The sequence below is a fragment of the Lichenostomus cassidix genome, chromosome 3, assembly GCF_008360975.1.
Source record: "Lichenostomus cassidix isolate B80296 chromosome 3, HeHo_3.0, whole genome shotgun sequence".
NCBI lineage: Eukaryota > Metazoa > Chordata > Aves > Passeriformes > Meliphagidae > Lichenostomus > Lichenostomus cassidix.
In genome coordinates, this window is record NC_139483.1 from 64,175,337 (window position 1) to 64,199,805 (window position 24,469).

Genomic DNA, 24,469 nt, shown 5'->3' on the forward strand with positions numbered 1-24,469 from the left:
CTGAATTCTACATATTGCCCTCACACATATTCAACAACCTGGAAGTTTTGACCTTGAATCCATCATCTGTACCATGCCATTTGTTAAGAGAGGGAGCCAAGGATTTCAGGATAGTGTGATATATCCCTTGCTCTAGTGGCATATCCCTTACCTTCCTACTTCCCTTCCCCATCTTAACTCCTTGGAACAGGAGGTAGCTCCTCTCCTGTCACTGACTACAGAGGTGACCTGCATAGATAGGGATGGAACCTGACTTTTATAGGACTAATTTTAGAATAAAATCTATCCTGTTTGAACAGTCATGGAGAACGAAAGAACTCTTTTGCAGTACTTACTTAATTTGCTACAAAGCTTTGTCCAATAAATATTTGTTTGAACAATCTGTATTACCACTACATCTCATTGTGAGTTTTTATAGAAACCAAAGCTTTCTTGCATCATTATGGTACTTTTGGTCACAGTGGTTAAGTCTTCATCCTGAATTAGGAAGCAATTGAGCTGAAGCCTTCCACATTTCAATTACTGAATTCAGGTGTATTTTTCTGCAATAAGTGTTTCATATCCGGAATTATTAATGAGCTAGTCCAGTCAATGATTTTGATTACTTTTCTGCAGTCTGATAAGATAGATAGATAGATACTAAAGGAAGTTATACAGGATTAGAAAGAAAAGCTTCATCATGGTATCATCCATTTTCTTCCAAAAAGTGCACTTTTCATCAATTCCACAATATTCAGCGTATATTCAATGGACTGAATGGGAATATGAACATCAAACATCCTCAGAAGATTGGATTTAAATCCAAACCTGAATCTGGTATTAGGACAATGTGAATATCAAGTAACACCTGCTGTGTGATGCATGTATAGCAAGAAGCTTGTTTTGTAAGGGTGTTCTCTGTCTTCTGTAACACCATTAGTGAATATTCCTGGCTTCTCCAGAAACATAAATAAATGTGTGTTTCTAGACAGATTATCATAGCATTTGTAAAATACTTTTTAAAATTAAAATACTTACCTGAAGGGTTGCAGTATTTTTAATCATCTTTATTACTTTTGGTCTCAGTTTACACAGTTGCCCTAAACCAATGAAAGTTGATGAACATATTTTTGTGTATTTCCATCAATAGAAATTTTGGACTCACACCACAGGTAATTCTGAAATCCCATGATATTTAGTGGCATAGTTTCATTTCATTCAATTATTCAGCTACAGTAGCAGGCTACTTCAGTTAGTTACCTTATGATTTCTGCATATTTTGTTAGTTTTAAGAGGAAGAGAAATAAAATCCCAATAATATGTTTTATTTATTTCCTGAGGACTTTCACTTACACAATTAGGCACTAAACACTTGAGATTGACTTTCCAGAGCACAACGGTAAAAAACTTAAGAATTTGGCTTAGTTTCATTTAAAACAGTAAAAATTGACCTTGTAAACATTTCCATAGGAGGTAGGATACATACATTTGACAATTTGTCAAATATGAAAAAGTAAACAGTTACTCTGTGGTCCTAATAAATAATAAGCAACACAGTCATTAAATAAACATATTTTATATATATATATAAAAGATATAAGAGAAAGACTAAAATAGCATTTTTAATAAATTAGGAATGGATGCAATAATTTCTTTACAATTTATTCTTGCGTGCAAGAATCACTGGCTCTTTCTGCTTACCCTGAATTTCTGACTGAAAAGCTGTAATGATGAGAACAATCCTGAGAGATTCACAAGCAGGACTCAATCTAAATATAGCTATTTTTTGTGTGTGAAGGGCTGATAATATCTCTAAAATGGCTCCCTTTAATACCTATATGTAATACTTTTATCTTCCATCAATTTGAATAGGATTGTTACCATAGCCTTAATGTCTGGGGTTGGAAAGTAAGCTTAAAGCAGTCTCTCCCAGTTAGGTTCCTCCAGCAGCTGCTCCCATGAAGACAGTGTTGATTGGTGGTAAAGATGACACCATATCTCTGCTTGGTGGGCCATGGACCTCCAGATTTTCCTGAGAAGGGAACTGACCAGATGTTCCGTACATACACTGTGAAGAAGATGTGGTTTGCAAGTTTGAAGCTGTGGGGAAAAAAGGGTTACCATCACTGCAAGTTTTCAATTAATTGAATTTAACAGAAATCATAATCCAATTTCATTTGATGGAAACTTCTATCTACCAGGCACATCACCTGAAGGACAGAAATGTCTGATCTTCTGTGCAAGATTAACAGGTAAGCAGTAGAAAGATGTGATCTTGTGGAGAAATAAACAGTGCCCTACTCTGTATCTTCCATGCAACCCTTTCTGGGGTTGAGACCAAACTCAGATGCCATTTATTTAAGATATATATCAAAACAAACCCTTCAGGGTTAGGTATTTATGCCTAAAATTCACTGTCAGTGGGAGCTTTGCCTAACAGACACAGTTGTTGAAGCATAGGATGGGGGACTACACCACAGGAAGTATTTACAGAGACACCCCTGATCCAGGGTAAATTTGTTTGACAGTGTTCACTGTTTATTCACTGTTTGACAGTGAGGATCTCTAAGAGACCTTAGAAAAGCCCAGCCTATTATTAGTTTATTTCATAGCTAGAAAGTGCTTCCTAATAGGTATTTTTGTGCAATTCAGGCCAATCATTCCACTCCTCATGGACAATGGACCATAGACCTCCTTATGGAAGTAAATTTTTAAAACTCAATTGTAAGGAAAACACATCTTACTATACAGCCTAAATACTGAGCTATTTCATCTCTATGTTGCATTTCACATACTATATATGTGAGCCATAGTTTAATACTTGGCACTTCTTAGGATTCTAAAAAGTTCCAGCTGCTCCTCAGCTGCTGGCTGTACTTACACATTGGGGTCCGGCAGACAATCGCAGGTGAGGACTCTGTGTAGTATGAGCCTGTTTGTTTTCTTCCACCATCATCCAAGATATTCAGTGGATCATGTACATCACTGTATGATGGCAGTGACCGGATGCTGCTGACACTGCTGATTACAGAAACATGTTGATCCACCATTGTTCCAAGTCGGTGAGATTCTGAATAATTTATGCTGTTTCCATAATATCCTAATTGAAGATCGAAAAAAAAAAAATAGATGAATTAAACCACTGGGTAGAGTATGAGACTGTGATAACTTCAGAAAAAAAGTACTTGTTACTGGCTGCAGCCCTTGAGAATAAGATTATTTATGTACACATGCAGCCTAGGAACATAAGCAACATATGCAATGACCGACCCAAAAGAGAGGTGGTAACAAGGAAACCAAAAGATGGTAAGGGTTCAGTCATGCCTTCTGTACAGAAAATTGCCCTTTTCTTCTAAGTTCAGAGTCAATCATAGCCTGCAATTGGTGGCTGTAAGAGACACCATGGGGAGACCTGTCCACAGCTCAGTGCTTCCTTCTGAAGCTTACAACCAAGGAAAGCATACATGGAAAGAAAATCTGCAGGGTAACATGTACTCAACTGCATAGACAAATCCATATAAAAGTAACAGTCTTTTTTCCAGAAGAGGGAGGTGTTTTGCTGACTATATTTCTGAAGCAGTAATTTTACATTTGAAATATGAGAAATGCATGGGTTGAAGTCTCACACTATTGCTGATGCAAATTTTATGCTTCATTTCACCATCTTGCCCCTGTGAGTAGAGTGGTCCATAATACTGAGCCCAGAGGTAAGCTATCTTGTGTCTGCTCTATTTCATAGCAAATGTTTCAGGGGCTTTTCAAGGGATTGTTAAACCACAATCATGCTAGTTTTGCTTCCTTTGGGCAAGATATGGTGATGATAGGAAGAGTAGCACAGGGTGGCAGATGCATTAGAGGTCAACTGAGGATTCACCAGAGGAAAATAAACCCTTAAGTAGCTTATTAAGCTGCTTTACAATCTCTGTGTGTCATCAGAGAAGTGGAAAACAGGAATGTTTAAATAAAAGCTGAAATACATCTTCCATAGGAAAAAAAGCAGATAAAAAGTGTTTTACTCCAGCAATGAAAGAGAAACAGAAGGAAAAAAGAAAATAGGTATTAATACCGTTGGAAGCATTAGCAGGATATGCTGCTCCTGGACATGTAGATACTGAGTTGTTCAAGAAATTGAAACTCCCGCTATTCAGAAACTGCATATTGTGTGTGTCCTGAGACACGTTTGAGGGACCATAGCTGGAAGGGGATCTGGCATTGTAGGGAGACACGGCACAACTGTTGCTGAAGTAGTCTCTGGAGAACTGCTGTTCACTCAAGGCATTGAATCGGCTGTGCTCTGCTCTGTGGTCGTAAACTGCTGAAGTGGAATGGGCTTGTGTTCTGAACATAGCCTGGTAGTTGGAATTGTTTCCATAGTAATTCTGATTAGTCTGTGACAAAGTCTGGTAAAGGGGTTCTGAGTAGGAAGAGCACTGTGAATGTGTTGGTAACATGGGACCTACACTGGGAGGTCTCACAGCCATTGGCCCCTGGTTGATAACACTTCCTCGGCTGACCATGGCTGGTGAAATGGGTGGAGTCATGAGGTGACCAGTGCTTTGAGACAGCTCCATTTGATCTGGAATAAATAAATATTATCTGTTATTAGTGTCCATACCTCAGGACTGCTGTTAAGATACAAATGCTCTGGTGAAGAGTGGATTACCATTTGGAACCTTTACAGAAGATATGCATTGGCCCCCACCTTACAATACACAGCTTTTAATCCATGGCTTCAGGCTATAAAGCTTCCTCGTTTCATTCCCCAGCTTGGAGGTACCACATTCAGTGGGAATTTCCAGCAGTTACAATCCTCGTGCTCCAGGTGTTACTGTTCATTCTCTCCTCACAAGAGCCTCACCAAGCCTAGAGTTCTAAGATAGTTCCATTTTTCCAAGAGGAACTATTACTGGAAGGGTAATTACAATTTCCAACTTCTGTAAATCACCATAGGAGGTGAGCTCATGAAATGTTGTTTACTAGGGGTCTTTATAAATGCATGTGGTCATCGTTCCTCCTACAGCAATATGTTACCATGATCTGAAAGATTCACAAGCAAATTACGGAAGGAGAAGCTGAAAGAGTTGATACACACCTGTCAGCTGCATACTCTCCCCATCTCCTGTGGTGAAGGGGTTCAGACCAGAAGGTGCACTGCTGGGCTGGCCAGCTGACAAGGACACAAAGGTTTGCTCTCCTAGGCACTCATTTTTGACTGAGGCGTCACTGGGCAGAGGAGCGGATTTGTTACGATTTGCTAGGAAGCAAGAGCTTGGTGATGCAGTGAAGGTGGCTTTGCTTGCATCTGGAAGGGTAAATGCAAACTGTTGTTCACTTTTATGTATCCTCATTGCACATAAATTCTGTTTGTATCATCTTCTCTGACCACAGAGAAACAGATCTGACACAGATCTACATGACACAGTATCAGCGCCTTACTGAAGCCATCATAGTGAAGGTATGAGTCAGATTTATTCCCCTGAAGTAAATGTTAACAATGAAGTCAAGTAAAGCACACTGAGAGAATCAGGATCAACATTTCATCCTAAAGAATTAATGATGGGAACTTTAGAACATATGAACTCTGTTTCCATATTGATATTCAGAGAAAAGCATTCATTACACTCAAGAGTTCTTTGGCTTTTTGTAGACTATTGATAAAGTCAGTTTTGCTACTCTTCAGTGGAAACCATGATTTTACCTTATTGTTTCAAGTACTTCACCTAAATACCCAAGGAAAAGGCAACTGTCACACAGGCCAAGTTTTTCTCCTGAACGCTGAATTAAAAGAAGTGCAGCATCTACTGTCAGACAAATTCTATGCAAGTTTCTTGCAGCAAAGTACAGATACTGTTTTAAAATAATTTTATTTCTCTCCCATAGAGTAATACTTCAGCCACATCCTAAATAGGGCTCCAAACTTGTGTTCCAACATTGAAGGGATATTTGCCTTTTGGTAACATTTAATAAATTCCTAGGTCAAGCTGTAATTCCATATTTATCTTTGGAGAAATACTGATTAGGATTAGGAACTCCTGCCCTTTTTACTACTTATCCTTCTTTCCACACTTCAGTTCTTGGCCCTTCTGATGTACCTACAAGCCTTTGTTGCACCCAAGATCATTTCAGTGATCCTTAGTATTGACAATCCAACAAAATGTTATGAAGTGAACTATGGCAGGAAAGTTGGAATTAATTGCTGAGTGAATGGTCACAAACTTTTCAGGTGAATTTGACAATGTTGCATGTAACCACACCTTCAGAGGAACACAGTAAACTTGCTTCTGCTTAAACAAATACATCCATTTCTAAACATACAGGAGTACATGCAAAAGAACTAAGCTCTAGTTACCTAAATTCTTCATGTATTTGTCCAGTAGATTCTGGAGTTCTTGTTCTTTGTCATTGTTGAACTGTGTCTCCATGGCAAGAAGGATGTACTCATCTAGTAACATGCGGATCAAATGAAAAGAACCTTTTGGAGGAGGAAGAGAGAGGGTAGCTGAGTTATCTTTGTGACCATCTCTCACCACTCTACAAGAAGCCAGTGAAACAAACAAATAATTGTGGACTTTAAATGACCTGGCAAGACCAACAAGGAATAGTGCCTAACTTCTAGCTCTAATCTCTCTTTGCACTGGCCCACCTAGCTCAATTGTTTACTGTCCTGTAGGCTATTTGACCACTAATTACATCAAAGAAAAATACTGATGAAAGTGAGACATGCTTTATACTTGAAGAGAGCACACAGTGGAGCTAGATAAGGCTGAAGTCTGCCAGAATGCCTCTGCTGTATTTCTGTTTGCCTTGTGCTAAATAACCAGACAATAACTAGTGGAGTCTTTGACCTTATTTCAAGGATATATCACATTAAAAAATGCACGTGTCACTACAGTCATTTCAAATACCCCCTGAATTTTAGATAACAATGTACCTATGGCTAAACATATGAAATTATGTACTAGTGTGTTTCACTTGTTGTGCCACCTTCCATCTTATAAAAGGTTCTTCCTGAGCGTTCCCAAAAATGTAAACATTCCTAAAGATGGATATGTGAGCCTTAATTTTTAAAAGCCACAAACACTACTAAATTGATCATCTGCTGATTCCAGAATTAAGTGTGTAATGACTGCCAAATTCTTTTTGCTTTTATTAAACTATACCATGCACAAGAACTTAGATGCAACAGTAATTTTTTCTCAAAGTGATCCAAAGGTAAAACTAATAACTTCAAACTTCTGTCTCTTGTACTGAGACGTGCAGTTACACTTCCATTGCCATATCAAAACAAACAAAGCTTCTAGCATTTAAATGTCAAAGCAGTATAAAAACAGCAATACAAAAGAAAAACACCTTTTCAAAACAAACATGTGACACAGGTCACCAGCAAAATATTGCTAGCATTTACTGTGAAATGTTAGTTTGAAAAACACATTACACAGTATTTGTGGCTTTGATCAAAGAATTTTTAGATTAGGATAGGTTGCTCAGCACAGGAAATGGAGGAAAGCTCTTAAGTGCTAACATGTATATACAAAACATGAGTGTTTCTATAAAGGTCAGATACCAAAACTTGATGCGTTGTTTAGAGTTAGGTTATGCATCACTCGAGCACCAAAAAAACTCCATTTCAGAAGGAAGTCCTGAGCTCTCTTCTTTAAAGACCTCCCATTTTGCTTGCTTGCCTGAAAGAGAATAGTAAAATACTGTTAAGTATGCTCATTTGCTTTCTGCAAACAGGAGAGAAGAACTGAATATCCTTGAGAGTTCAAGGAGTCTTTGACTCAGGCTAATGCAGCAGAGTGAATCAAGCTGCCTGATTCAAGCTATCTTCTTGATTTGTGGCCTAACTTGGTAAAACAGAGCAGCCTTTACTCTTTCCAGTGCAACCATAGAATGTTTTTTGTCAATGCTGGACCAAGCAAACTGCTTACTGCTTCAGCCCTGATATGCACTGAAGATACATAAATTGCGTCATACTCTAATATTAAAGTGCTGAATTGTTCTAAAAATATATGGGTGTACAAGGGGGAAGGGAAGGGAAGGGAAGGGAAGGGAAGGGAAGGGAAGGGAAGGGAAGGGAAGGGAAGGGAAGGGAAGGGAAGGGAAAACCTCTACTCTCTGGCAATATGTTTTTCCACATAAACAGGGAATACAAACTAATCTTTGTACTTCAATTTAATCTGTGTAATACTGGCCAGAATGTCTCTTACAGAATTTCTCTTCATGATGATCAAAGTGATGTTTTTAATACTGCTCATTTCATACTATCACTTTGCTCTGGCAGTGATTTGTTCATGTGGTAATATATGCCATGTTGCTTTCTCAGACAGCAAGCAGAAAGAAGCTCTTGTGCGTGCTTGACAGTAGCCACACATTAGCATGAACAGAAGGCAGACAGCAGTGGAAGGATTACATGTTCTGTAAATTATTAGCTTCTGCTCTAGTTGACCCAGCTTCATATCAGAACTTGTTGGTATTTCTTCCCTTAACTACAGGAAAACAATGCTTGGAACCATACATGTTAGCTTTAATAATACAGTATCACATAGTAGATGTTGAATGCTTCACCTTTTCTGCCTGACTTGTTTACCAGGAATTGTCTTCCGAAATCGTGGAATGAAAATTAGACCATAATCATTCTGGTCTAAAATAAGTTGAGATTACTCAGCTTCAATGAAAGCTTTTTGCCTAGGGAGCTTTCTGTGTATGTGAGGATTTGCCTTGGCTTTGCCACCCTGAGTCATCCAAAGCTCCTGACTGTGCTGGTCACATATATCAGCAAACGTTAGGAAGCTCAAGAGTATTTTAAAAAGAAACAAATTATCACTGTCTCCATTAAAATTTGGGAAACAGGCAAAGAAAGGAAAAATTGCATGCCCATGGTTTTCCTGTAAGTGGCAGTCACTCTTCTGCCAGCCATTTAATGCTAACTGTACTGTCTCAACCTTTTGCATCCATTCACATCAAGATCCTACCTAAAATGATGAATCAGACACTGCATTTCCAGACTGAAAAAGTCTGATGAGAAGACTAGTATTCAACCATTAGCCAACAATATGTAACATTTTTGCTGCTAGTTTACAGTAATTAGAGTCACAAATTGGGTTAATATCTCTTACTTAGCTGTAAGTAAAAAATCCTTAATTTTGTTCTGAGCTGCAGTTTATTAATCCCTACATAACTACATGCATATAAAATACTTGATGAAAATGTGTCTTGTAAATTGGAGGTAGGCAGAAGAATCCTATAAAAATCATCAATTACCATGTTAAACATCTTACAAAGCTACAAAACTATATCTTCCATCCTGGAATGCAGAAATCCTTCTGGAGGCTAGCTACTTCTAAATCCACCTGCTGCAGCAACTTATATCAGACACAGTACCACCCAAATGCCATGTAAGAAAGAATTCTTCTTTAAGGAACAACTTTTGTTCACCTTACTCACTGAGCAGTACCCGTGATTCTGCAGGCACACATATGCTGGGAGGCTTTCTTTCACGTACAGTTTGAGAAAGTGCTAACTTTAGTGTTTTAGCTACAATACTTCTTAGTTTGTCACATACATAAGGCTGTTCAACAGAGATCAGCATGATTAATTAGAACTAATAACACTGGAATCTTTGACACCAAATGACAAATTTCCCTGTTACCGTAAGGAGATAGGAACAAAGATGAAAAATCCCTTGTGGAAAATCAGTGGGGCTGCATAAGGGTCTGTGTAAGGAGTAAGGGGAGTATGATTTGGTCTGGAGTCAGGCAGAACATTTGAAAAGTACCTTGATAACCCTTTGCTCAACCACAGTATCCAACCATTCAATAAATGATTCCACAGTGGCATTCTTCTTTAGAAGATCCTTCAGTTCTTGGAACACTGTAATAGAGTCATCTACCATGTAAAAAGGAGAACATATCATTGCACACTATTCTGAACATGAGAAAAAGCCACTCACCAGCCATATGACAGTATTGAGGCATGGAAAGGAAAAGCAAAGAATTAGAGCACTGAAGAAATAAGTAATTTCCCAGGAAAGCAAGCAGACACACATCCATCACACACATATATATTTTAATTACTTAAGCATTACAATGATTCAAGTTGTCAGACAACGAAGATTTACAAGAAAATAAAGCAAAAGAAGATTATTATATTTTTCATTCCTTTTTAGATTCAATCTTAAAACCTTTCTAATACTAAGTTTAGTAGTAAAGCTTTCTCTGTAATACGGCAGATTTGCAATATCTTATGTTTCCTTTATATTTTACAAGCTTCTCACAATAGGATGTAAAGCTAACTTCCTCAATTCCCATTTTCAAAACAGTGCCTGGATGACCAGTTATTTGTGTTCTCATTTTCTTTTTTAACCAGTGTGAAAGAAGACAGAGAATAAAATGAAAAATAACTACACAAAAAAGTAGGAAATGGGCAACTCAAATGAAAATGTGAATAGGATTGTGAACCATTACAAAGAACAAACTTACATAATCAAAGTAATAATATTTACAGGACAACACGCTGGTATTCCTTTCAGCTGTTGAAACTGGTCAACATGACTCCTATGACTAAGTTATCTTTTTAACAGAGAAAATGGCTACATCTATTTTTCAACAATGTATATGAAAATGAAGAACTGCAAGATTTATACTTCACTCTGTTCTGTGTAAGAAAATAGCTGCTACACTAAATAGAAAACTACATATTTTTTTAAAGCTCAACTTTCAGAAAAAGATCCGATTATTAAAAAAAGCAAACTGGTTCAAATATTCATTATATTAAGCCATAATGATGGACTTTTTGAGACATCTTTCACGAACCAATCCATGCTAATATCCCCGTATAATTAGGACAAAGTTTCAGAAGAGGTTTTCAACTGACACGTAAATGAATTTTGCAGCAACCATTTAAAGTCATCTAGCTGGGTGACTTCTCAGCACAAGGTTATGTTCTTGTAGCACATGCTAGGGCAACCAATTGGTTTTCTTAACCTACTGAAGTTTAGTGAACTAGATGAGAGAATGCGGAGTCTGTGAGTGCCCTGTCTGAGTCAGTCCAAGCAGACTGGTGTGGCATGGAATGAAAGAGTGAATTACTTTTAATGGTACAAATATATCACCATGGACTTACATTCACTGTAGATTTCCCCATCAGAGTCTGTGCTCCCTGAGACTGCAAGGAGGGCCTGAGAACCAATACTATTCAAATCAACTTTTTCAATATCCGACACCATGGAATTCACCACATGCTGGTCAAAAAGAGCTGGCCGAGCAATCTGCAGGAGAAAGCAAGACAAGTGGTTTAGCCTCAACTGGCAGCTCAGTGCCACACAGCCACTCACTCACTCCCTACCCCGCCATGGGGTGGGGGAGACAATTGAGAGTAAAAGTAAGAAAACTTGTTGGTTGAGCAAAAACTAGTTTAATATTTTTTAAATTAATAATAACAACAATAACAATAACTTAAAAGTTCATAAGAAACCCCAAAAAACAACAGAGGAAAATACAGTCCTACGAAGACCAGGTAAGCAAATGAAAACAATTGCTCGCCACCAACTGACCAATGCCCAGCCAAGACCCTGAGCAGTGTTCCCCTGCCAAACTTCGCCCCAGTTTTATTGTTGATCTGTGGTATGGAATATTCCTGTGACAGTTGGGGCCAGCTGTCCCAGAGATGTCCCCCGCCAAATTTTTGTGCATCTCCAACCTACTTGCTGACAGCATGTTGTTAGAAGCTGAAAAGATCTTGGCTGTGTGTAAACACTGCTCAGCAGTAACTAAAATAGCCCTGAATTATTAATAGTTTCCAGTACAAATCCAATGTATAGACCCATACTATGATGAACAAAATTAATTCTATCCTAGCGAAAACCAGCAGAGGTCCACACCAAGGGATCACCTGAAAAACTGCTCAGAGAAGAATCTTATCATGTTTAATTTTACTGTCATGGCTGGATTTATCACAGATCAGATGAGATAATGTTTCCCCTTCATTAGACTCCTGATGCTCTTCTAATATGCCTTCTTATCAGATTATCTTCACAATATCACACATATGTTGCTTCTGTCTTAAGATTTATGAAAGAGAAAACCAAAACAAGGTGAATATGTGGTGTGTCTACAGTTATTCATGAGGACTACCACCTCAAAGCCCAAGATGTTAGGACTTGGATGAAGGAAGTTCCTCAAAAGGCATTGTATCCTTTTGTATAGTCTACAAAACGATCACATGGAGGTAACTCCTAATTGCAGATACCTGTATCCTGACAGAACAGTCTTGGAGTCCTCAACTACCTGTCACTCCCATTTCTTCTTTTCACTCAAAACTCAAAAAGAAATAGGCTCAGTAAAGTACATCATGGACAAGGCAGCAAATCTTTTCTAGGCAAGAACGATCATCTGATGTTTTTCCAATTTGGTACTATACAAAATACACATACATTACACTTCATCATTTCATTGTCAAAACTTCCTGTGATGGCAGTTCATTACAACCATGGTCTTCGCTCTCTTTTCTGGTATAAAATTTGAAGTTTGGATTAGATCAATTTATGGTCACTTTCTAATTTCATGGCTAAAACCACAAGATATAAGCCTTCCATGGGCGAAGGTCAACCTTGAAAAAACAATGCATTGTATCTCATAGCCAGAAAGATACACTGAATACAACTGAAAAATTTTTGAATGTATAATCTTAATCAGTTTACTTGTGCTAGGTGTAGGAATGATGTCTGTCGTTTCAGGGAGGAAACAAATCTTCGTGCAATAGGCAATTTCTTCTCTATCAGGTTTTCCGGTAGATTTTCCAAAGCGGAAGCAACCCACTGTTCCCAGTTTTTTGCAAAATTTCTTATATCTGCCAGTAAACTATAGGGTAAAAAAAAAGTGATTTAGAGAACCAAAAATAAAAATTATCTTTCATTAGTTTAAATACATGGGTTTCAATCAATGGCTAACAGGCTCTTGGACATATCTATGAATTACTCCTCAGGTGTTACCAAAAGAAACAGGAAATGACCAATCGTTGATCTATATATTGACTGCATATTGATATGTCCTTCTGGGAAAAATTGTAAGGCAATTGGGATAAATGCTATGTAACATTTTAAGGCTGTTCTATAGCTGCCCTTAGAGTTGACACTATTTTGCCATACATACACTACTGTGATAAAAATGAGAATAAATACGGTGAGGAAATTTTTCTAGAATATAGAATTACTGGTATTTATCTGGAATATGCCTAAAAATTGGAATGTACTATGATTATTGTCAAATACCTACCTTTCTGGCATTTCTTGCATTGTTGCAGGGATGAGTACATCTGTAAGAACCTTCAAAAAGTTAACAGAAAATGACATCATGCTTCTACTGGCCATTTTTTCATTTTTTCATTCATGTCTGTCTTGTCTATTTAGATTGCAAAGGGATGAGTACAGAAAATTTATACAGAATAGTGCCATTCAACCTATTTTCCAGATATTTATATGCCTAGATTTTTCCAATCACTATTACACAGGAACATAAGAGACATTTATACACACAGATAGCATACATTCTTAATATAGATCTTCATACCAGTAAACCAAGAAAAAAAAACCTAAAGAAGACATTATATCCCCCATGTCCTAAAGTAGAGAAATCAGTAGAAGTGAGATGCATAAACATTTTGCCTTTTCTAGCATCATCAAATCTCTGTAAGCAGATACTCAAGCATCTCCCAAGTCCTTGAATGCTGTTGACTCTTCTTTCTGCCAAACTGGACATGGCAGTGAAGGTGTTCAGAGTTTAGCCATAGAGCTCCCTGTGCCTAAGTATGGCATGGAACAGTTTTGGCAAAAAGCTGTGCCATCTGACGTGCCCTCTAGGTAGGGAATGTTACTGTGGAGGACAAAGTTGTTAGCCTATAACCCAAAAATCTGCTTTCACTATTAATGCAAATGGTTCAATAACAATCCAATGTGATTCCTTCTTCCGTCAGCTGTGCTGTCAAGAATATCTAACATGATTATAAGTAAGAAACAGTGACAGAAAAAGAGGCACAACAGTAAATTTATGAACTTTGAGAAATTTGGTCTTACTCAATTTGTAATTTAATGTTCCTCTAGTATTTCTTCTTCTGTCACATTAAATCTATCATAAATAAAGTTAATATGGAATCTATTGAGACAGCACATTTATAGCAGGAAAAAACTCATAAACTCAAGGTACTTTATAACCTCTACAAGTAAATGAGGCTTAATGACCCATCTCCTGGGTAGTAATTATGATTCTTGATGCTAATTACATGTACTATGCTAACTAAAACTCTTCTTACTTTAAGGCTTGATATGCTTCTAAGAAACACATATTTTCATATTTTCTGGATTTTCCCTCCATATTTTTGTACAGTAAAGAATGACAAATTGATTAGAGTAAGGCATCAGGGCTAAAGAGCCTCAAGTATTTTGCTTTGACTAGTTGGTGTTTACTGTTAAGCCAATAGTTACTTCTTCTCATCAACACGTGATGTGAAATCTGTTAGCCAGACAACTATAGGACAATCCTTTTCTATTTCTATGGCATGTCCTATCAGAGGAACTTTGCATCTACTACATAATCATCTGATCTGACTTTCCAAGTGAAAAACTCAGGCAACTTTGGTGGCATTATCTTATTTTTCCCCAGTGTTCTATGACCTATTCTTGACCTTGAAACACTCTTAAGTTTCACTAAGTTTCAACTATTTATGTGATCATGCCAAGAATTAGATCAAAGAACTCATATGGCACAAAATCTCTGCAAAACATGTATTCCTTAAATTTTTTTTTAAACCCAAACCAGTTTAGAGTGTAGCAGTTTTGCAGGGACATCTAGCAGCCCTGGAACAGAAATGAAATGCAGCAGGCAGAAGAAGCAAGCATATCTTAACCCAGTATTGTTCCAGCTTTGTAACAAGAAACCATGGCCTGACATAACCTGTGAGTAGCAGACTGGCATGTGGAATCACCTTACTGATGTGCCACAGACTCTCTTTTCTGGTAGAAATTGCAATAATCTTTTCAGTCAAAACAAGGCTTCAGTTTTCATCCAGGATTACCTTAGTAAGGCTTGTCAGTGAGCACATGAACATTTCTTCCAGCTATATGCAAACAAGTAGGTTGGGGTTTCACTTTTAGTGTGCTCCCCATGGTCACACATCAGGTGTTTGTCAGAGCTGAGGCTGGAGTTCAGCTCTTACAGGTGCCCATCTTATTTCTTTATTTCAATGATTTCCTTGCTGATTTACAGCAGAGAGCAGCCATGGCATCCTGTCATTCTATCTTTTCACAGATACAAAAGCTGTACTGTGGTTGAGATTACCCTCATAGCTTAATGCCTAACTTACCTTATACAGTATGGAGTCACAGACACAGAAAATGTCAATGATGATTGGATTTTCAAGCAGGGGAAGAAGATGGTCAGGCATTCCTTGCCAAAAATGTAATAGGAAATGCTGGATCTAAAGGAACAGGAACCAGATTCAGAGACATAAATCATGCTTTCTTGGCTCCCCATGCATATGTATCAAGAGTGTGTGTTCAAACAACCTTACCTCTTCAAAGTTCCCATTAATAGCATTGTCAAGGACACACTGACAGTGTGTTTTGTACATCATGATAAGAGTATCTACCTATTTTGGAAGAAAGAAATATTAAATAGACTTTCTTAATTCTTTACTGCTATGGCGTTCTAAGTTTCTGCTTTCTGTAGCTAAGTATTTAAATACATAATATAAACTGTACTGCAATGCATATTTACAAATAGGCAGCCTGTATATCCAGAAGTGGTGAGGATGTCACTCATCTGTAGTTTTATCAACAGCTTTATGCCATTACTATTCAAGCATTATTTAAGTCAAGCACTGATGCTGTAGTTAGAAATGCAGCATCTGAACCTGTATACACTGTGAAAATGTGGATAATAAAGTAAGGCAATAGCCAGATTACTCAGTCAGATGGTAAAGTAAATTCACCTTTCTAAAGCTAAGATTAATCCCAAAGAGCCGTGCAAGTTAATCATTAGGCTACTATAGGCGTCTATGAGTGTTCTGAAACATCACCTAGTTGGGACAAATGAGAAAATAGCTGCCAGTCATTTGGTCAAAGTTTAATCACTGCCTCACACGAAATGAACTTTAAAAAGCAGAACTCCCTTTTACCTCATCAGGCTACTTCATCTGAGTGGAGTGCTCCCTTACTTTAAAAAAAAAATCAGAAAAAATAAAGTAGTATTCTTTTTTTTTATTTTAGCAAAATATAAGACAAGAAATATGCAAACTATTTTAAGGAAGGAAAAGTGCTTGCAAAACCAGTGTTACGGTCCTGAATCAAAGAAGGTTTGTCACAGCTTGTGAACTTCTTCAGCACACCACTGTCAGATTTTGAATGAACTTAGTGCCATCTTACTGCAATAGATTCAGGATATAGATTTCTTTGATAACAGGCCCTTCTGACTTTCAGAGCTGCTTTTCTAACAGTGCATATTTGAAAAGAAATAGCAAAATGTGAGATTCAAGAACATTTTAATGAATTATTTTGAACGGAGTCGATGGAAGTTTAAAGTTTGGGTAAAACAAGAGTGCAGGAGACACACGGAAATTTAATTTTCTCTTCCCACAGTCTCCTCATAAATCAATGAGTCTGTTCCCAGACAGTCATACACAATGCTACTGACACAAAAATTAAGAGAGAATGAGTTAGATGTTTTTCTCCATCGTTGGAACAGCAAAAATCAGTTTTGTTTACACTGCTGCGTTGGGTGTTCAAGGAACTTCAAATATTTGTCAGATTTAAATTTAATCTGAATGCTCTATATATGAAAGATGTCACTTCACAGATGGAGACTATAGCAGCAGGTGGTGCCCACTGCTCAGTGCAACAGTTCTTGGGCTTTCTTTAGGAACGGTAAGATTTCCAGCTAAGATTACTTATTTTGTTTAGCTTCTCCTTACAGGAATCCTAGGCTTCACTTCTTTCACAGAACAAGCTAAGGAGGAGGGGGTCATAAAACAAAATGCTTTAAAGCGATGTATTTCAAACCAGTCACCACCATCACCTGCACTGGGGGCTAAATTGAAAAGTTGAAGATGTTTGTCAAAAGATTTCTAGCACAGAGCAGGGATGTAGCAGCTTGTAATGTGACCAGAAAGAACACAGATATAACACATAGGCAAAAAGTCAAAGACATAAAACATGAGAGAGATACTTCCAACTGAAAAGCTATCCTTAGGCTAAGCAATACCAAGAATTGATTTGAGGAATGATTTAAGTAATTTAAAAAAACACCAAACATGTTCAGATTTTCAGTCTCTTTCCAAACAATTAATGAAAGACAGTAAATTTCATCTGATTATCTGTTGTGAACTATTTGGTCTGTTCTAATCAGAACAAAATTTACCTTAAATCCAAAACTATTTGTAAAGAATACAACTCTCAGTTATTTGTTTGTTTTCCTCTCCCCGTCTTACATACCATCAGTTTGTAAAATACTGGGTCAGTTAATAGGTAAATAATTCAACCACCTTTCCATTGGAAAGCCGGTTAATCGGTGTTAGTAAAGGTTTGCCCCCTCTATAAATCAGTCACCTCTGTTTGATTATGGACATTTCTGGCTCTTTCATGTCAATACCTCAAAGGCTAAGATATGAAGAAACATTCTGTGGCAAATTTTTGATCTCTAAGACAGAAGAGAAGACCCCCCATTTTACCTTGTCTTTAGAAATGCACCCTTGAAGCAAAAGATGTTGAGCACTTGGAAACTCTGGGAGGAGTGTTCCAGTTTTGGAACTCAGAGAATATTTACGAGTAAAACCACCCTGAAATGAAAGGAAAAAAACAGGGACATTGAAACAGCTAATACTGTTACATCTGAAACAAAAAAATAATGCTAAACTTGTATGTTATCGCATGAGTATCTCAATATTCCAGAATACTTGCATTCAGATAATCCTTTAAAAATATTGATGTTTATCCAGATCTGGGTACCAGCTCGGGAAGATTATTATATATGTGTCTAGATCTAAATTCCACCAAACTCAGTTTTCAGAGTGATGTAACTTTTGATACACATTATTTCAAGGAATTCTACAAGTTTTGGATTTGATCTAAATTTAAAACCTAAGCAGAGCACTACTCTCCTCTAGAGTGTGGACTGTAATCCTGTGATTCAGGGAGACCCCAAGTTATATCTTTCCAGTGCAACAATTTAGGGTAGTGGAGATATTACTGTTCTTCCCTGCTCTCTCCCTGCTCTGATAGCACAGCAATAGTGATTTTTGCTCTTTTATTACGGCAACCATTGTTTTTGTTTCTCATGAAATTTGGTAATAGTTTATGGTGTTATGGATGTGATGGGATATAGGATTTATGGATACTTCTGTGCCATGTATTTATTACATTGCTTTCTGTGGTTGTGGCAGACTTGACATGAAGTCTCAGTTTTACATCTCAGTAAGAATATTCCCTCTCTCAGTAAGATATTCCCATTTAGGGTTTTCCAGTTACTTTGTTGAGACACATTCAATGCTGACCTGGAGAACAGACAAATCCCTCCTGACTCATGCCAAATTCTATTGATCTGAGAGTTTTTTCCGTTCTTAGAGTTCTCATCTCAAGCCTCCTTAGCTTGTGACATCTGAAATATTACAGACACACACATCTTGTACTACTTACAGACCAAGAAAAGATCTTGAGTATATCCTGGGGCAAAATAGTGTAACTACGCTTATATTTATAATGCACACCACATTAGGCCTATTAGTCTCTCAAATGCTATGATTAAGAGGAAGCCCTCATCCTCAAGAGAAGCAATACAATCTGTGTTATGGTTCTGTCCTTACTGGCTGAACTATACTTATTCTGATAGGATTGCATTCAAATCAAAGGAAGACTATTAGGCTGAAACCCTTCAGTCTATTTTAGCCTAACCAGTCCTTATGTCAAGTCAGTGTGCAGAGCTATGAGCTGGCCTTCTGCATATTCCTGTGGTAAATCTATTACTTCTGAGCAGATTCCCTCTGTACAAATGGATGAAATTTATGATCATGGAAAAGGCACTTGAATGGAACTTGAAGTGACCTTTTCCTACCCCTTTGCCTACAGTTAGATTGCACTGAAGTGGGAATGGTATATATACAGAGCAACACATAGTGTAGAAGCTTGCAAATGATATTATTTTCCTGTACATGTTGACTCATTAATTGGAGGCTAGTTTCAAGTGAAATGCTCTCAAATATTGAATTCAGAAAACCATAGCTGTAACTGACTTATTCAACATAAATACAGCCCTATTTTTATAGGGTGATATGTCTGCAAAAACAGACAGCAAAAAAAAAAAAGCATACATCATGTAAACTTATTTTGCCTGTGCTATCTGCTACTCAAACACATATAAAGCTCTAAGTAAAAGAAATTGTAGAAATTTAGAAACATTAGTACTTCTTCGTGTCAATACTTTTGCAGTGTTAATTTTACCTATCAGTATAAGGAGGGTTTTTTTTTAACAGGAGTAATCTTAATGATTTTATTGTGCAATTACCCATGAAATATATTAAAAGCTCTGATTGAAAGGGATTTGTTCATTTAAAAGACGGCAGTGATGGTGGTGGGAGGTTTAAGAGAAGATAATCTGCAATGTTTTTTACCTTGCTAATGGACTTATATGACTGTGCCTCAGTTCTAGGCTTAATATTTTAACCCACTGCCACTTGCCCTTTCAATTTAATGCCATCTGTTTCTAATGGCCATTTAACATTAAGATAATGACAGTAATATTATCTGCCTAATTAACCATGCAGGCTCTAATGGTGCACTAACTGGTTTAGATAAAAGAATTTGCTGATATCTCCCCCTACAGAGAGAATACTAGAATATGCGATAAAACATACCAGAAGTAAACAGTGTCCCTGGCACTCAATAAGTGTTCATTCAAATGCCATTTACTCAGTATATTTAGACAATCAGTGCTTTAACATCTTTCCAATGTCTTTATGTTCCCACTGAGAATTACACCTTATGCAATCGTTATAAATCTTTTTGGAATACCTAATTGCATGTACTTTCAAGCAAATGAATAAGGATGTATCTGTCACCTGTTCACACTAATGAAAATATAATGCCAATTTTTCAGTACACTGAGATTATTGTAATTCAGTTTTGACCATGAAAGATTTTTTTTCTCTTAGGACCTGCCTGAATAATCTCAGACAATACAGAGCTAAACAATCAAGAACTCACAGTGATGTGCCCTTTCTCATGTATTTCCACTGACTTATCTGTGAATATTTTTTTCTGGGAGGACAAAGGAAATTTGGAGCCAAAACAAAACAGATTTATGGAATTGTCAATTCCAAGGCAGACTGGGAACGCCACATCAGAGATGGAAAAAAAAATGCATCCATTTATGGCAAGGGAACCAGATATATTCCATCCCAAAACTCTGAACAAATGAATGCCGTAGTGCTCATGAATATGTTGGGGTTATCCCATGGCACAGAACTACCCCTGTTAAGACAGCAGATTATCTGAACAGCGAAAATGCAACAGATCTGATCTATCTGAACCTCACTAAAATACTTGACGTAGTGTCACCATGGGAAATGATTAGTTATGCTGGAGAGAGTGGGGATTAGTAAAAGAATGTAAAAATGTTTAAGAAGCTGACTCCAGCTGAAACGCTAACAAGTTGTATTGACAGGGAAACTACTGGGTTGAAAAGGGATTGAAGTGAAGATTCCCAAAGATCAGATGTGGGGCTGACCTCATTGAACATTTCACAGATTAAATCAGTTGATATGAGCTAATGAAATCACCAATAGAGAGAGACCAAGAGGTCATGTAGAAAGATCTGGATGGCTTTGAGATAATGGTAATAAGGGGGATAAAAGTCAATAGAGCAAAGCTACACTCTCGGGGACCAACAAAAATGTCTGTTATCAGCTAGGAGTTGCTTATCTGTAAATGAAAAAGGTGAAAGGCTTGTTGTGTATCAGTTGATCGCAGAAGGTATATTTAGTCTAGTAAATTAAATGGTGTCAGGAAACAGGCAATACTGGAACAGTATTACTCAGCATGGCCTCTGGCATTCTTTCAGCCCATGCCAATTAGCAGTATCCCAAACACCTTCTAGTCATATTTCAACAAGTACTGCACATTAGGGACATTTCTTTGTGGCAATGTGGCAGAGATGTCTCTGCGTCCTTTTGCAGGTTCAGTTTAATAATACGGATGCAGGATATTCCGTGCCAGTTGAACTCAGTGTCAAAGAAAAATACTGGGAGCAACCCTTAACCCTTAATGTAAAATAATCCATAATTTTCTATGATAAATATGAGCAGAATGACAGTGACTATACCATAGTATACAGTAGTAAAAATGTAGACTACTTGTGGGGGCCTGGAGAACAAAAACCAACAAAACCAGATCCAGTTCTGGGGTTCATCAGAACGGATATTTCTAATAGAAATTGGAAACATGTAATTTAAAAGACCAGGTGATTTTTTTACTCTGAAGATGTTAAAATCAGAACAAGTACAGTGAAAGGCTGTAAGGCTGATAAGAAGTAACTAAAAGCTGCTGTTTGTCCCATCCAGCAATCAAAAGTAGTAAAAAGATACATCACAACAAAATGCCATGAAGAGCAAAAAATAGAGAAAGGCAATCCTGACCAGGAGGCAGAACTTTCAGTTTATTTTTAAAAAATTCTTTTCAGCTTCCAGTCAGACAAATGAGATTCTGAAAAAGTCCTCCTGCAAAAGTAACATGCAAAAATACTAAAGCTAGAGCTTGATTCTTTGCTTAAATATGGTTATGGGTAACTGGCTTGCAAAGGGAACCCTCGAAGGCCTTTTCCAATCTTATTTTTCTTTGAATATTTAGAGGATCAAATACTCAGCTTTGTTAAAAAATTTATGCAGTCAAATGTTATTGAAAAATAATACTGCAATTTTCAAAGAAGTTAATGTGAAGGAAACCACAGGTCACGTTGTACTTGGATTATAACAGAAGGAAACAGATTACAGCACTTACCTCATTCTTTAGCTTGCTTCCAGAGAACCTTTGAAAATAAACACATTTGATTATTTTTTTCCTAAGCAGAATGTTTGTGGAGATTATATATCTACATATATGTATATATACACTTGATCTTTAAGAAAAATGATCACGTTTTTCAAAATGCAATTACAGGTTTTTATGGGACTTTTAATTTTTTTTTCTTAACTTCTTCAACTGATTTGCAAATGCCTGAGGATAACGGGAAACCTACCAATGCCCTATAAACATGAAGACTAAGACCACTGACTAAACAGTAAAGTATAAAATCTGGTTTCAGGTTTTTGTTTGGATCTTTGCCACTTCACAAACAGCAAAAGTGTAGCATAGGTGCAAGTCCATAAGGTCTTTATAAAAAAATAATATATATATATGTATATATATATATATGTAATTTACGTTTCTTGGGAAAAATTAAGAAATCATAGTGATTTCCTATTCTTTTTCACTACAGTATGAATTTGATGCAATGAAATACATTTCTGAGATATAAGATTCCTTAACTGGCAAAAATGTGTTGTAGTACAGTGAATGTACTATTAAGAGTTCAATTGAGAGATTCCCAATGAAGTCATTGGACTATCAGGCAACCCTTCAGTGCAGAAATCAGAAAGATCATTTTAACTTATAACTACTAAAGTAGAGAATGTGTAATAATCACTATTCTAATGGGTCAGTATAATGATAAATGTTGTTTGATTATTGTTATTTCCTGTACCACTAGCTGCCAACTGATAAGATACTGCGGGCCACATGAAGTCTCATAATTATTAGTGGCAATATCATGGTTTCCTGCTGTTGAGATGCCCTCTGGCAGGACAGAAATCCAGAGGCTGAGCAGCTGTGGAATTCTTCCTGCCCAGGCCTGGCACAGGTGCCTGACAGTTCCCACCACATGATGATCCATCACATGTCACCTAGACAGTTCCCTTGCCTGCTGATAGTTAAGTATAAACAAAGGCATCACTCAGCTGATTACAACATGGATCTAATTTACTTCATGGCTAGACGTATTTGTTTTGGATTCCTGATTTCCACATGTTCAGCAAAATGTACACAGAATATATAGCAAAAATATGAGGCAGCATCTGCTAGTGTTGCTTTTCCAGAGACTCACCTACTAGAAGAGACAAAAGAACAGATTTTATGGATCACTATATGCAGCAGCCAGGAACTGGGCGATTCAGTTTTGCATCCCTACATTGCTTAGCTCTTTCCTTATCCAGAAGCTGGTTATTAACCCCAGGCTACTGCATTGTACTCTTCACACAGAAAAATCCAACCACCATGATGGGCCAGACTGTACAAAATGAGCATTTGAGCTTCTGTTTTAAATGAGGTAGGGAGGCAATTTAAGTGCTGGCCCCTGAAAATTCAACATCTCATACAGGACAGCACAGGTCCCAACACAAAGAAAAGGTTCCTAATTAGTAAATCCAGTGAATCTAGTGAATCTAGTGATTAGTCCTGAAAATCTTAAAGAGTATCTATGCCATCTTTATGTGAGTGTATACTGTCAGAAATTCAGCCTTGGGAAATATTGCAGAATCTCAACTTTCTTTGCACTCATTGCTGCTAGATTGTGCCTGCCTGATATAAAGCTGAGGATAAGAATTATTTTAGTCCCTTAAATGCAAATAACTCTCTTTTAGTCAACGAAATGAACAAATTGTTCAAGATAATTCTGTATAATGAAAGAAAAATACACTGTGTACCAGCAACACTTCCACAGCTCCGGATAAATACCAAACAAAGAAATATCATATTCCAATCTATTACACCCTAAGTGTTGCTGTGGAGAGAACCCTCCCTCTTTAAGCATCATTGGCAGCATTACCCTCAATTTTCACACTTGTCCTATTGTTTGGAAAATGTCTCTTTGGATATAACCTAAATTTGTCACCAGTTGAATTTTCTGTGTGTGATTATAAACTCATTTATTCCTTTCCTTTCTCAAAGACCCACTTATCCAGGTATACTGCCACAGACAATGAAAGCCGTCATTCAAGCCATATGTGAACAGAGACATTTGTTTTACGAACTATTAATCTTCAGCAAACCAACAGGCAGCTATCGTAACGTATTGATCCTGCTAGCTGTCCCTTAAATAAATATAATTAGAGCTTCCTGGGTTAGGTTTAAACTGATATTAGCCAGTCAAAGGACCTGTAAATATTAATCTACACTGACCCCTCCCTCCTGCCCCACAGGTGCCAGCTTCACACCATTCTCTACACGTTTCATAATGGAAAGCTGTCCTGGGGAGAGAACTCACAGGGTGAAACACAAGCAAACAAAATTAGACAAGTGTTCTGGAAATGGGACTTTGCTGCCCCATACAAACTCAAACAAATGCTCTGCTGTTATAAGTTGATGCAGCTCTACACTGACTTTGGTGGGGTCAAACTGAAAGACATTAGCAAAATATCT

General features: G+C 37.3%; 1 protein-coding gene across 1 annotated transcript in view; it reads right to left on the reverse strand.

Moving 5' to 3' along the window:
* Positions 1 to 1,539: 1,539 nt before the first annotated feature.
* RFX6 (regulatory factor X6) overlaps positions 1,540 to 24,469 on the reverse strand; it is a 33,473-nt gene continuing 10,543 nt past the window's right edge. The window contains exons 5-18 of the mRNA XM_085056731.1: positions 22,016 to 22,043; positions 17,698 to 17,805; positions 15,544 to 15,621; positions 15,337 to 15,450; positions 13,254 to 13,303; positions 12,680 to 12,839; positions 11,104 to 11,248; positions 9,758 to 9,867; positions 7,544 to 7,661; positions 6,329 to 6,451; positions 5,072 to 5,281; positions 4,046 to 4,555; positions 2,861 to 3,079; positions 1,540 to 2,079 (exon numbers count right to left, since the gene is read on the reverse strand). Coding sequence (XP_084912857.1) covers positions 1,913 to 2,079; positions 2,861 to 3,079; positions 4,046 to 4,555; positions 5,072 to 5,281; positions 6,329 to 6,451; positions 7,544 to 7,661; positions 9,758 to 9,867; positions 11,104 to 11,248; positions 12,680 to 12,839; positions 13,254 to 13,303; positions 15,337 to 15,450; positions 15,544 to 15,621; positions 17,698 to 17,805; positions 22,016 to 22,043 — 2,140 coding nt within the window. The 3' untranslated portion in view covers positions 1,540 to 1,912. The remainder of the gene's footprint in view (positions 2,080 to 2,860; positions 3,080 to 4,045; positions 4,556 to 5,071; positions 5,282 to 6,328; positions 6,452 to 7,543; positions 7,662 to 9,757; positions 9,868 to 11,103; positions 11,249 to 12,679; positions 12,840 to 13,253; positions 13,304 to 15,336; positions 15,451 to 15,543; positions 15,622 to 17,697; positions 17,806 to 22,015; positions 22,044 to 24,469) is intronic.